Source organism: Podarcis raffonei, chromosome 16, assembly GCF_027172205.1.
Source record: "Podarcis raffonei isolate rPodRaf1 chromosome 16, rPodRaf1.pri, whole genome shotgun sequence".
Taxonomy (NCBI): domain Eukaryota; kingdom Metazoa; phylum Chordata; class Lepidosauria; order Squamata; family Lacertidae; genus Podarcis; species Podarcis raffonei.
In genome coordinates, this window is record NC_070617.1 from 26,474,093 (window position 1) to 26,488,626 (window position 14,534).

At 45.8% G+C, this 14,534-nt stretch overlaps 1 protein-coding gene across 4 annotated transcripts in view; it reads left to right on the forward strand.

Annotated features, from left to right (window-relative positions):
- LIMK2 (LIM domain kinase 2) overlaps positions 1–14,534 on the forward strand; it is a 54,319-nt gene that overhangs the window by 34,386 nt on the left and 5,399 nt on the right. For all 4 annotated transcript variants that reach the window (XM_053369236.1, XM_053369240.1, XM_053369239.1 and 1 more), the window contains 9 exons: positions 14–123; positions 860–1,048; positions 2,745–2,850; positions 5,056–5,252; positions 6,750–6,936; positions 10,329–10,415; positions 11,860–11,991; positions 12,252–12,308; positions 13,708–13,773. In XM_053369236.1, the coding sequence (XP_053225211.1) occupies positions 14–123; positions 860–1,048; positions 2,745–2,850; positions 5,056–5,252; positions 6,750–6,936; positions 10,329–10,415; positions 11,860–11,991; positions 12,252–12,308; positions 13,708–13,773 (1,131 nt within the window). The remainder of the gene's footprint in view (positions 1–13; positions 124–859; positions 1,049–2,744; positions 2,851–5,055; positions 5,253–6,749; positions 6,937–10,328; positions 10,416–11,859; positions 11,992–12,251; positions 12,309–13,707; positions 13,774–14,534) is intronic.

Below are 14,534 nucleotides of genomic sequence, written 5' to 3' on the forward strand. Positions count from 1 at the left end.
TGCTTCTCTGCAGGTGGCTGGGGAATACAAGTACCACCCAGAATGCTTTGCGTGTATGAGCTGCAAGGTGATCATTGAAGATGGCGACACGTATGCATTGGTGCAGCACTCTGCCCTCTACTGGTAAGGGGAAGCTAGAAGCCCATACTGCAACTGTGGGGGGCAGGGGGGTGGAATGCAGGCAGGGGGGTCCAATGCTTGGACTACTGCAATGCGCTCTACGTGGGGCTACCTTTGAAGTTGACTCGGAAACTGCAATTAATCCAGAATACAGGAGCTAGGCTGGTGACTGGGAGTGGCCTCCGGGACCACATAACACCAGTCCTGAGAGATCTTCATTGGCTCCCAGTACATTTCCGAGCACAAGTCAAAGTGTTGGTGCTGACCTTTAAAGCCCTAAACAGCCTCGGTCCTGTATACCTGAAGGAGCGTCTCCACCCCCATCATTCAGCCCGGACACTGAGGTCCAGTGCCGAGAGCCTTCTGGTGGTTACCTCATGGCGAGAAGTGAGGTTACAGGGAACCAGACAGAGGCCCTTCTCGGTAGTGGCACCTGCCCTGTGGAACGCCCTCCCTTCAGATGTGAAGGAAATAAGCAGCTATCTTCTCTTTAAAAGACATCTGAAGGCAGCCCTGTTCAGGGAAGTTTTTAATATTTAATGCTGTATTGTTTTTAACACTTGATTGGAAGCCACCCAGAGTGGCTGGGGAAACTCAGCCAGATGGGCGGGGTATAAATAATAAATTATTATTATTATTATTATTATTATTATTATTATTATTATTATTATTATAGGTGGGGAGAGGGGAGGGATGGATCCGGCAGTTCCAGAATAACGTTCTCCGCTCTTCTGTTTAGTGGCAAATGCCATAACCAGATTGTTCTGACGCCGATGATTGAGAGGTTGTCCACCGAGTTCCTGTGTGAACAGCTGCCCTACACACTGACCCTCATCTCCATGCCTGCGGCCACTGATGGCAAGCGAGGATTCACGGTGGCTGTTGAAGGTGGCTGCTCAACCTATGCCACTAGCGTCCAAGTGAAAGAGTAGGTGATAAATCAGTTTGTATACTGCTTAATGCCAAAACACACTTCTAAGCTAAGTTTAAGTATAAAAGCCAATCACACAAGCATTACAGTATAAATGCTCGTAGTTAAAATATGCAGTTAAACAATACAATATTAAATTGCTGTGTTGTTTAATTGCCTATTTTAATTATGGACATTTATACTGTTTGTCCTTCTTAGAGACGCTGGTTGAGAGATCAAAGGGAATGATTGTATCGTATACAAAAGACTTGCATTACTTTAGCTCTTCCTTTTCCCTCTTCACCATGTTGACATATAAAGGTCTCCCTCAAGGCTTAACTTTGGTTTTATATCGTCATGACTTTGCACAATTGGAGTTATCATGTTCCCAAAGCTTTAAGAGACTGGTAAATATAGAGCATTTGTTGAGAAGCTATGTTCCTTTTGATACCTCAAGTGGGCCTGAGGAGATTAAGACAGTCCAGAAAATGGTTTAGTCATTAATAATGGCAAATCTAAAGTTTTTTTAGTCAAGGGGGGGAAACTAAACACAAGTAACTTTTTAATTCTAAAGAGCCAGAGCGATGAAATCTCCCAGTTACCTTATCATAACCTTCTCAGCCTCAGCACCTTGGACTTTACAAATAAAGAAAAACAAGTAGCCTGCTTTAAATCTTTAAACAGACTGCTGAATTTTTAATAACCAGGGATAGTCATTGTGCCAGTTTTAAATATTTTTTTAAAGCAACAATGAGACTGATATGAATTCTTGCTTTGAAAATTTGGGGCATTGCAGATTTTACTAAAATTGAGAGTTCAATGCCAATTAGAGCAGAACCAGGCATGGAAACGGTTTCTGGTTAAATTATGTCAGGGTGGTAAATTACTGGTGTAGTAGAAATCAGCTGATGAAAGACAGGTTTCCTGATATGTTTTTAGAGGAACAGAGGTCAAACAGTCTAGGAAACTTTTCGTTGCAAAACTTTCAGAACTATTATCCAGATATTTTGGATTCTCTTTACAGGCACTGAATTCATTGGGAAATGTCACTAGAAATATTTTTAAACAAAGAGTTTTGGAAGTAGGAATACAAACTGACATAACTGCCCTCACATCCTCAAGAACAGCGAAATGGTTAGCAGCTGTAAAACTTCAGCCCCAATTTGAAAAAAATACTTATTTCCTATGACAGTGGAATATCAGAAAGCTTTTTCTCAATTTGAACAAATGGAATTTATGATAGAATGGGGGGAGATCTAATGGCGAACCAGTCCAGATGTGCCTGATAATAGAGAATAGGGAAGAGCCCACCCAGGGATGACTATAGGCAGCATTGCCTGGGGTTAGACTAGATGACCCTTGAGGTCCCTTCCAACTCTACAATTCTAGGATTCTATTTCCTTAAATTGTCATGGAGATATGAAGACATCAAAGTACTAAATGTATCCTGACAATCTCCTAATGTCCCCTCTCTATATTTTTCTTTTCTTAGTCATGTCTATTTGTTTTATAAGCAAAACTCCGATTATTTTAAGGATAATATGTAATTTATTTGTTAATTTTAACACTGACTACTGCACTTGTATGGAAGTTTCACTCTTCTGTTGTCTTTGGAGTAGTGCAATTCATGTTGTCACTCCTTGGAGACCCAGAAAAATAAAAATAGTTCTGCAAATAGTTCTGCTGTCACATGACCTTCCCTCTTTGTTTATAGAGTCAACCGACAGCATATTAGTCCTGATGTCCAGAACGCTATTCACCCTGGAGACAAGATCCTGGAGATCAATGGGACCCCGATTCGCACACTACAAACAGAAGAGGTACGGCCTGGACATCTCTTTTAAGTTCATTTCTTGCTCCTGGTGATTTGAGAAATAGAACAGAAAGGAGAAGAGAGAATAGATCAAGGCTGGTGCAGATGCTTTGCATGCAGAAGGGCTCAGGATTGATCATGGCATTGCTATAAAGATCTCTGATGGGAACCCTGGAGAACAGGTGCCAGTCGGCCAGCCTTGTGCCCTCCAGGTGTTTTAGACTACAATTCCCATCAGCCCCTGTGTCGTATGGCTGATGGGAGTTGGTGAAGGCTGGAGTAGACAACTCTGCGCTATAGATGGACCAATAGACAGACTTGGGTATAAGGCAGGGTTGTTGTCTTTTTTAGCCACTTGGGCCTTTAGTCTGGTCCCTCAGTTGTCTTCAATGTATCTCAAGGCGCAAGCAAAGTTCTCACATTTGTGAGTTGTGGGCAATTCCTTCTCTTTTGTATGTGGCATAAATACAAGACCCCTCACTAGAATATGGGCTACTGCAAACAGTTAGAACAACGTAGGTTTTTAAGGTGCCGCAAGATTCTAACAATATTTATTAGCGCATAATAAGCTTTCATGGACTGAGGGCAACTTTGTCAGGTACATTATTTGTTTGTTCATTTATTTTGTAATGTTTATACACTGCTTGATTGTAAAAAACAAACCCCAAAGCGATTTACAAAAAAAGATAAAGCAATAAAATTGTTGAGAAGAATTAACAATAATTCAAGACATTCGAAAAGTTAAATTAACAGTAGACTAAAAACAGGTTAAAACTCAAATCAGCTTTCCAAACAACTGGGTAGGCTTGCCTGGACAAAAATGTTTTTAGCATGTGCCAAAAAGAGTGAAGGCGCCTGCCTGGTGTCAATAGGCAGGGAGTTCCAAAGTGTAGGTGCTGTCATGCCAAAAGATCAAGTTCTTAAAAATGCAGAATTGGTATTATGTGGCGCCCGTAACTGCACAAATTCCAGCTGTTAAAGGATTTACAGGTCAAAACCAGCACTTTGAATTGGGCCTATGAACTAATTGGCAGCCTGTGCAGTCAGGCCAGTATAATATGCTCAAACTGTTTTCCACTGGCGAGCAGCCTGGCCGCCAAATTCTGCACCAGCTGAAGTTTCTAAACTTTCTTCAGAGGCAACCCTATGTATAACCTGTTGAAGTAATCTAACCCAGAGGTTGCCAGAATATAGATGACAGAAGTTAGGGTTATCCCTGTCCAAACAGGGTACAGCTAGGCCACCAGCCAAAGCGGATGGAAGGCACTCCATGTCTCTGAGGCCACCTGAACCTCAAGCAACAGCAAGGGTTCCAGAAGTACCCCCAAGCTATGTACTTCAAAGGGAGCGTAGCCCTATCAGGAGCAGGCAATATCCAATCCATCCATTCTAGGAAACCACCCTCTAACAGTGCCTGAGTCTTAAGCTAGATTGAGCTTCAGTTTGTTGGCTTTCATCCAGTCCGTTAATGAGACAAGGCAATGGTCCAGCACATCCACTGCCAAATCTTCAGATGTAAAGGAGAAGTACAGCTGTGGGTCATCAGCATATTTCAGGCATATATGCACACATGGTTTGGTGTAGGATTGTAAGCACTGAGGAGAAGAAATGCAGAGAGTACAGAGACAGCCATAATTACATAATTAACTGTGGACAGGCACAGAAACCTGCGTCCTGATTTGCGGGTGGCACTGTGGGTTAAACCACAGAGCCTAGGACTTGCCGATCAGAAGGTCAGCGGTTTGAATCCCCGCGATGGGGTGAGCTCCCGTTGCTCGGTCCCTGCTCTTGCCAACCCAGCAGTTCGAAAGCACGTCAAAGTGCAAGTAGATAAATAGGTACCACTCTGGCGGGAAGGTAAACGGCGTTTCCGTGCGCTGCTCTGGTTCGCCAGAAGCGGCTTAGTCCTGCTGGCCACATGACCCGGAAGCTGTACGCTGGCTCCCTCGGTCAGTAAAGCAAGATGAGCGCCGCAACCCCAGAGTCGGTCACGACTGGACCTAATTCTCAGGGGTCCCTTTACCTTTACCTTTAAACCTCTTATAGGTTGAATTGAGGCAAAGGTTGAGGTTTTTGTGTGAGCTAAGTTTACCAATGCCAGGATGTCTGTGCTATCAACAACTTTCTGTTTGAATGACCCCTGGAGATGCTCCCTTGGAGGTCTCTCTCGCCTTCAGTGTGCAACTTCCTTATTCCTGGGTTCACTTCTCAGATAGAGGATCTGATTCGCAAGACAAGCCAAACCCTCCAGCTGTTGATCGAGCATGACCCCGTCTCTCAGCGCCTCGACAGACTGCGTCTGGATGCCCGGATGCCCGGGCGCACGAAAAAGCCCTCTTCTCCCTGCCCCATATCAGCTCTGGACCTGAAGGAGAACCTGGAAGGAACGCTGCGGCGTCGCTCCCTCAGGTACCAAGGGCAGGGGAGGCTACCCCCAAAATTTTTACTGACTTCCAACTATCATTTTATTTTGGCTATATAGCTTTTCGCTTTGCAGGAGGTTGGACTAGAGGAATTTAGGCTGATCCCTCTAACACAGTGTTCCTCTCAACCTGGCACCCTCCAGCGGCTTTGAACTGCAGCATTCTCTGCTGGCTGAAGCTGATGGGAGCTGTAGACCAAAACATCTGGAAGATTCCATTTTGAGGAAGGCCTGCGTGGATCCACCATATTCCTGCCTCCTGCCTTACTTGCTACTAAGGACTACTAAGAGCCAGTGCAGTGCAAAAGTTGGGCTAGAACCCTGGGAGACCAGGGTATGAATCCCTTCTCAACCATGAAGCTCCCTGGGTGACAACAGGCCAGTCATTGCCTCACAGACCTACCTACCTCACAGGGTTGTTGTGGTGATCATATGAGGAGAGGGAGAACTATGTACATGTCAGGGACTGGAATGAAGAGGAAGAGGAATGGTGGTGATCATCCCCTCCCCCTTCTCCTGTAGCTGACAGGGAAGAGGGAGGCTGTGTTGAATTACAGCCAAACTGTGAGGGAGATAACAAGTCAGAGACAAGCGAGCAGCTAAGTTATGAGGTGTTAGGAGAAGCAGGGGGAGAGACAGAGCAGCCAGCGGACACTTCATTAGACAGCATAGATGATCCACCGTCCCCTAGAACGTGACGTTCGTTAAGGGTGCAAGAGCAATGGACACGGGCATTTGACCAGGGAGGGCCACCGTAGGGTCAGGTGCTGTTGGGAAAGAGGGAGTTGCTCACTCTGGTTCCTCCGCCTTCCATCATGGAGGAAGGACTGGATTCTTCATCTTCTGCCATAATGACTGAATAAATCATAAGAGCCTTCTTGTTGCTTCCCTGCTTCTTGAAATCATCAGGGGGAGGGAGAGAATTCCTCAAGCCTGACAGTACATCACATTGAACTCCTTGGAGAATACAGTGGTTTATAAATGTGATAAATAAGGATAATACTGGATAAGTTTGGTACCAAGACATAAGTCACATGATGGCCCACTGGACTTTGACAAGAGTGCCCCCAGGACAAAAGTTCAAAGTTCCTATATAGATTTACAAAGCCCTGAACATCTTGGGTCCAGGATACTGTTGTAAACCACTGTGGTACGTTTTTTTTAAATGAAACAGCGGTTTGTAAATATTTTTTATAATAATAAATAATTTTTTTTAAGTGCCCCCCTGTCCCGTGATCACAGCACAGTGCATCCAATCCGATTTGGTTTTGTGTGGAGTACTAAATGCAGCCTTGAATTCGATCGCAGTGTGGTTTCTTTTATACTGTTGTTACACATGTTCATTTATTGTGGAGCGTGGTCTGGCGAACCTAGGTTTGCTTCGTATGCATCTCTTCCTCCCATCCCAACGAGCTGGAGAACAGGGAGCCTGCAGCTTGGACTTCCAGCAAAAAATCTAACCTAGGTTGCGTCTTCCACACCAGGCGAAGCAACAGCATCTCCAAGTCCCCTGGCCCCAGCTCCCCAAAGGAACCGCTCCTCCTCAGCCGGGATATCAGCCGTTCCGAATCACTCCGCTCATCCACAAGTGGTTCCCAGCAGATCTTCCGCCCCTGTGATCTGATCCACGGGGAGGTTTTGGGAAAAGGCTTCTTCGGCCAGGCTATCAAGGTGAGGAAACTGTCGCAGATACTCTCTTACCTTTCTCTCCCAGCAGACCCCCCTACCCCGGAACGGGGCGTGTCTGCTTCTCACGTTAATGGTGTTTCATTAATCAGGATCGTCATTTGTCCCATCAGGTTTCTCCCAGCAATTGTTTCACTGTTAGCTGTTCCTTTTGCTGTCCTTGAAGTTGGCACTGAATGGGAAAGGGCCACAGCTCAGTGGTTGTTAGAGCATCTGCTTTGCTTGCAGCAGGTTCCAGGTTCAGTCCCCAGCATCTCTAGGTAGGGCTGGGAGAGGCTCCTGCTTGAAACCCTGAAGCCATTGCTGCCAGTCAGTGTAGACAGTGCTGAAGTAGATGAGCCAATGTCTGACACAGTATAAGGCAACTTCCCACTCATCTCTGACTGCAGAGTTTTAAGTTGGCTCTCCCCACCTTCATCCTGATCTGGGGCGCAAGAGCCTGAGTAGCCATAGCTAAGCTTCTTCGGCACCAATGCTCTGTTTGCCAATCATTTCATCTTCTGTCAAAACTTTGTGCTTGAGCCAATTCTCCTGTTTAGGAAAAAGGCAGCCCTGTTGCACCACAGCTTCTCAGGCTGAGTTCATCCGTGGCCCTGCTCCATCCTGGAGTTCTGATTTGGGGATAGTCTGTCCTATATTTCGGCTCTGGCACAATGTGGAAGCAAGATTCAGGACGGCGAAAAGGAAGTACTCCTTCATGCAGCACGCAATTAACCTGTGGAACTCGCTGCCACAGGAGGCTGTGAAGGATACCAACCAAGATGGCTTTAAAAGAGGATTAGGGAAATTCATGTAGACGAGAGCTATCCATGGCTACCAGCCACGACGGCTATGCTCTGCCCTCCACAGCTGGAGGCAGCAATGCTTTTGAATCCCCATTGCTAGGAACTACAGGAGGGGAGGGGACTCTAGTGATTGTTTCCTGCCTGTTTGCCACAGGCATCTGGTTGGCCCCTGTGAGAACAGGGTGCTAGGCTGGATGGGCCATTGGCCTGATCCAGCAAGCTCTTATGAAGGGGCTTATAACCATGCCCTGTTTTAGCCTGCATCCTTGGGTATATGCCACATTCCAGCTCCTCTTTACCTTTTCTTACTAATGAACCTGTTTCTTCTCCTTCTCCTTCCTCTTCTGTGGGTAGGCACGTAGCAGGTGCAGGTAAGCCCAGTGCTCTCTTTGCAGCATGTCTTGTGATGAGCATTCCCACTCAGGCGAGAGCCCTTAAACTAACTCTGGCCTCCGATTTGTGCACGCTGCCCACCCCCACCCCAGGCTGCAGCCAACGCCCCCAACACTCCACATTCTGCAAGGCTACTTTGTTGGTTGGCGGGGGGGGGGGAGCATCCGGCTTGCCCTTATCTTCTGAATGTCCTTTCTGCATGGCGTTCCTTTTAAAGGAGACGTACAACAACCTAGCACCCTCCTCTCCTCTGCTGCTGCACATTTGTTTTGGAAAAGCAGGGGATTACTTGCAAAAAATGTAATAACACTTACTGTAGTAAAAAAACAACAACAACAACTCTATGCTGTTTACATAAAGTCAATAACAATACAAACAACACTCAAGTAAAAAAAACTAGATAAATGCAAAACAAAGCTATGTATCACAAATAAAACTGGTTAGGACTGCTGGTTGTCGTCGTCTTCTGTTTCAGTCACAGGGGGGTCAAACGTATCAGGCGAGTTGCTGCCCCTCTTTAAGTGCTTGACCAGTCAGGCCCAGTGCAGGTGACATCCTCCTCTTCTTGTCTTCTAATTCAGATTCTAATTCAGACACCTGATATGTATATCCATTATTTATTTATTGTGTTTATTCCTGTCTTTTACTCCAAGAAGCTCAAGTTAGCATATGTGGTTCTCCCCCTCATTTAATTCCCACAACAGCCCTGTGAGGTAGGGTAGACTGAAAGTGAGTGACTGGCCCAGGGTCACACCCAATGAGCTTCGTGGCAGAGTGGGAGGTTTCGAAAGCCCGTCAAAGTGCAAGTAGATAAATAGGTACTGCTCCGGCGGGAAGGTAAACGGCATTTCCGTGTGCTGCTCTGGCACACATGACGCAGAAGCTGTATGCCAGCTCCCTCAGCCAATAAAGCGAGATTTGCACCGCAACCCCAGAGTCGTCTGCAACTGGACCTAACGGTCAGGGGTACCTTTCCCTTTCCCTTTCCCTCCCAAGTCCTAGTTCCACATTCTACACCACACTACCTTTCTGATTTTAGGACCCATCCTATTTTTGCAATTTTATGTTGTTTAAATGTTGTGTTTTAAATTGTTGTAACCTGCCCTGGGACCTTAGGGTGAAGGGCAGGTAATGGCCTGAAATAATATTACAGTGGTGCCTCGCAAGACGAAATTAATTCGTTCCGCAAGTTTTTTCTTCTTGCGAGTTTTTTGTCTTGCGAAGCACGGTTTCCCATAGGAATGCATTGAAAATCAATCAATGCGTTCCTATGGAGACCGTCCGGGGACAGAGGGGAAGCGCCGCGCGCCTTCCCCTCTGTCCCCGGACCTGTTTTAAAGCAAGGGAAGGGGCAGCGGGGAGAATCGCTTCTCCCCGTTGCCGCCCCTTGGTTCAAAAGGGGTCCGGGGACAGCGGGGAAGACGCGCTGCGCTTCCCCGCTATCCCCGGAGCTTGCGGGGCAAGCTTCGTTTTGCGAAGCAAGCCCATAGGGAAATGCGTCTTGCGAAGCGGCTAAGAAAACGAAAAACTCCTTCGTCTAGCGAGTTTTTCGTCTTCCGAGGCGTTCGTCTTGCGGGGTACCACTGTATTAACAACAGTAACAAAAATGAAAGTAATAATAAATGACAATATAGCGGCTCTTCACTGCTGAAGACTTCACACAAAGCTCAGCATACCTCTCCCTTTGGTTTGCTTTCAGCCTGTTCATTACAAGCCTTGTTCACATTGTCACCAGCTCTCTAAGCGGATAGACTGAAATGAGCTCTCTAAAACAGGAGGCTTTCTTTTGGGTTTTCCAAGCCTAAAAGTGGGGTGTTCCGTTTCTCTGCTTCACAGAGAGCGATCTTGTTAGCACAGCGGACAGGTGTAAACCAACAAGAATGCGTCAACTGCGTTCAGACAGCCCTCTAAACCTTGGGTTGGAGGTACAGGAGCAAGCCATGAGCTCCCTCCTTGGGTGTGCGCACACATTAATTCCTGCTTTGATCAAGTAATGTGTTAATTCCCAAGTGTGAGAGGAGGACAGAAGGTCTATGGGAGTGCAAAGCTTCTTCCTGATTCTGCCAATTACAACCCTTAAGAGGCCTAGGGAAGCCACTCTGCTACCAGTGACCCTTTACGGAGATCTTGCAAGGGTCAGTGAGATCGTGCAATGGTTTGGAAGTGTCATGTTAAGTTCTTCTTACTTTTGCTGTTCAGGTGACTCACAAAGCAACAGGGAAAGTGATGGTGATGAAGGAGCTGATCCGTTGTGACGAGGAAACACAGAAGACCTTCTTGACAGAGGTAGGCACAGCCTTTTCAAGCGGGTCCTGAAACGGGTGCATTAAGCTGTCCTGCTATTCAGCAGCCTCGATAGGAATGGGGGCTCAGGAAGATCACCCCATGGCTGCCCACTTAGAAGAGAGCAAAAGAACATTATGTCATGTGCTGCTCCTCTTTGGCTTTTAAGTCGTGCAGATAATGCCCAAGACTCTGGAAAGCTAGAGCTTGGCTGGAATGTGTTGCTGCAGAATGGCAGATCAAGTTGATGGATTATGCCTAAATGGCTAAAATGACCGGAAGAATCAGAAATCAGGGAGACCAAAAATTTTAATAAGGAATGGGGAAATTTTATAATTTATCTTAAAAACCATTGTAAACAGTTAAAATCATTAGTAGGATTGGAATAACACTTGTAGTTTAATGGTGAATTTTGGACACAATGGAGAGGTAAAAGATTTGGATTATTATAAAAGACGCAGGAGGAAATGATTAACAATAGGGCCCACAAAGGGGGGAGGAGGAAAGTCCAGGCGATTCTTTGGAATCTTGTTTCTATGTTGTATGTTGGATATGTGACTATAAAATTTTAATCTGAAAAAACAAACAAATAAATTTATATATAAAAAAGTGAGAGGCAGGACTATGATGTTGAAAGCGCTTCGGAATTCAGACCGTGGGAAGCCAAAACAAAAATTATTACAATTTGGAAGACAATTGGACTCTTTTTTATTTTAGCTTTTTATTTTCATTGGATTTGATTTGATATCTTAATTAGATGTTTTAATTGGAAAATTAATAAACGCTTTAAAAAATAAATAAATTTATATATAAAAAAGAAATATGTTGCTGCTTGAAGTGAGGCCCCAGTGCCCCGCCATTTGCCAGCGATGACACTGTTAAACCTCTTGCTGCACCCTTCAGACACCAATTCCTGTTCCCCATCAAACTTACCACTCCACAGTTCCACCCTGTTTTGTTTATTTACTTTCTTGCATGTTTATATTTCATTTCCATTTTTATTTCTTTTCTTTTTAAAAAAGTATTACATGTATGGTCCACCTTTTGTCCAAGGAACTCAGAGGTGGCATAGACAGTTCTCTGCTTCCCCATTTTACTTTCGTAACAGCCCTGTTGGTTAGACTGAGAAATAGTGACTGGCCCAAGGCTGCCCAGTGAGCTTTGTGACTGAGAGGGGGCTTGGACCTTGGTCTCCCAGATTGCAGTCTGATGCTCTAACCTGTACTGGCAGGGTGGAATATATATTCTTCAAGGCCAACACACCTGGGCTCCCTACAGCAGTTCTGAAGGTGAGCAAGTGTGGATCGGATCAGTCCCTCAGATGGGACTGCAAGAGCTGCTTAGACTTCAAATACTTTTCGCTTTGTTTTCTTTAAAAAAAGAAGCAGCATCTAAAAGGAGGTCTCAGTGCATCCCAAACCCTTGGACTGCTGTCTTGTCTTCTCAGGTGAAGGTGATGCGCAGCTTGGATCACCCCAACGTCCTGAAATTCATTGGCGTGCTGTACAAGGACAAGAAGCTGAACCTTGTCACAGAGTACATTGAAGGCGGGACTCTGAAGGATTTCCTCCGGAACATGGTGAGTGAAGGCAGCTTGTCAGATGAGCAAGGAGAAATTTTACCCTAAAAGTGCAGTGGCTCTTGGCCACTAAAGCTCTCGGCTTCTAGAGTAGTCTCCCCCAGGCCTGATGCCCTCCTAACTCCCATCAGCCCCAGCCAGCACAGCCGCAATGTCGCTTTGGGAAAGACTTTGAAAAGAGCATTGCGTCTTTCATCCACTACAGATATGTTGCTTGTTTAAGGAACATGTTAATGAGGGCCTTCTCTTTTGCCTTGCAGGATCCATTTCCCTGGGAGCAGAAGGTCAGCTTTGCCAAAGGAATTGCCTCAGGAATGGTGAGTCCCCAGTTCTTCACATATACACACATTCTTTGCCCACTGGAATCTTGTCTTGAGTTGTATATCCTGCCCCATCTTGAGGGCTTCAAAAATACGAGATGCTGAGCAAGGGGGATTAAAAGGTGCATTTGAGAGAGAAACGAGCCGGCCCTACCATTAGACGGCATTAAGCAATTGTCTCAGGTCGCAGACACTAGCGGTGGGGGCAACAGTGGCATTATTCCTCTTTCTGAAATGAGAACTGCTCTCTGAATGAGCAGCCAATGCGCAGGAGTTTGCCTCTTAAGGCTTTGCAGCCCAGGTAGCCCCAGTCCAGGTTCATGACTTTGAAAGGGTTGCGATGGGGTGTTCCTTTGCTGGAGAAGCATAAGGACATAAGAAGAGCTTGGCTGCTGGATGAGACCAAAGGGGCCTCATCTAGTCCAGGCTCCTGTTCTCACAGTGGTCAACTAGATGCCCCAGTGGAAAGTCCCAAAGCAGGGCATGAGTGCAGCAGCAGCAGCAGCTCTCCCTTCCTGCGGCTTCCAGCAACCGGTTTTCAGACACATGTGGCTTACCACAGTGGAGCTGGTGGCTCATTTCTGCATCCTCAGCGGCCGTGGTCTCTTGGTTGCACATGAACCCCTCACACATGGTGTTCTCCAGCATAATAGGCTTTTAGTGCAGTTGGTCTGACTGGATTCTGGGTCAGACCAAACCACCTGTGACCTGCCTCCTCTACCCCCAGGCCCAGCCACCACCTTGGCTTTTTTTTTAATGTATTTTATTAAAGATTTTATTAGTTTATTAGTATGTGCAATGTCTCTCTCTCTTTTTTCTCCAAGTAACATTTTTTACAGATCAGTTTCATTTGTTGAGACATTAGGAAAAAGAAGGGGAAAGGAGGGGGGGAAAGATGGGTGGGGTGGGGTCGGGTGGTGATGTTTCTATTATACTTAATATATGTGGGTTTTGTGTCAGCGTCGCTTGTGCAGGTTCTGTGCTATTCACTTGTGTTCCTTTGATGGTGAGAGAGGCTGGAGTTGGCCTAGGGTGTGGTTGTTTGTTTGTGATTGGCTGTGGTGGTCTTTGTTTTCATGTGTGAGTGGGGTGGGTGGGTGTTTTGGATCAGGTTAGCCATATTGATTTGTATGCCGTTGGTGGATTTTTGTCATTGTCTTGCTGGGCTATGTATGTGATAAAGGGGATCCATACTGGGGTGAAGGTGTCTTCTTCTATTTGTCCCCAACCACCTCCAAGGGCAATGACTTGGAGGCACTTGGGTAGCCTGTGAGATAGGCCAGTGGGAGTGTTGAGTGGTTTCAGCCAGAAGTGCCACATTGGAAGTGGCCCAGACTCAAACCGGAGAACAGTGTTGGTTCAAATGCCTCTCTTCCCCTTTTTCTCCCTTTCACAGGCTTACCTCCACTCGATGTCCATCATCCACCGAGATCTGAACTCCCACAACTGCCTGATCAAGCTGGTGAGTTCCCCGGTCTCTCCCCATCGCCCACCACCAAGCAAAACAGCTGAGAGCTGGAGCCCTCTGCCTCTCTGCGCACAGAGACCTCATAGGTCCAAGTTAGTGCTGTAAATGTATCCCAGCAAGAGGGGGTGCACCGTTGCTCAGAACTTGGGTGTCTTTAAGCCTGACGTTTTCATTGGAGGCCAAGAGCAGGTGGTGACTTAAGCAATGTGCATTTGCTCCCCCCCCCAAAAAAAATACCTGTTAGGTTTTTCTTTGAGCTGTGGTTCCTCCCTTCTCCTATAAACCAGGGGTTCCCAAACTTTTGGTGCCACTGCCCCTTGGTTCCATGAAATCATTCCCAGTTCCACATACCCTATAAAAAACCAGAATAGTGGTTTGCACACAACAAAATTCAGAGCAGTAACAGTTAATTGCCTATTTATTCCAACGGGAAAATCAGAAACCAGGAGGATCAAAACTTCAAAAAAGAATGGGACAAATTTATATCATACTTGAAAGACCACTGTAAACACTTGAACTCTTTGGCAGGTTTCAAATAACTCTTGCAATGATATATAGATTTTGGATGCAGTGGAGGATTGCAAATTAGATGGACTTATAATATGCAGTTAAAAAGTTACTTAAAGAACCCACGGAGGGGAGGAGGGAAGTCTTAAGATTCAGAAGAATCTTGTGAAATTTTATTATTATTTGTGATCATGAGTGTGAATGAATTCGTAAAATCAAATAAAAACACTTTCAAAAAGAAAAAGGTT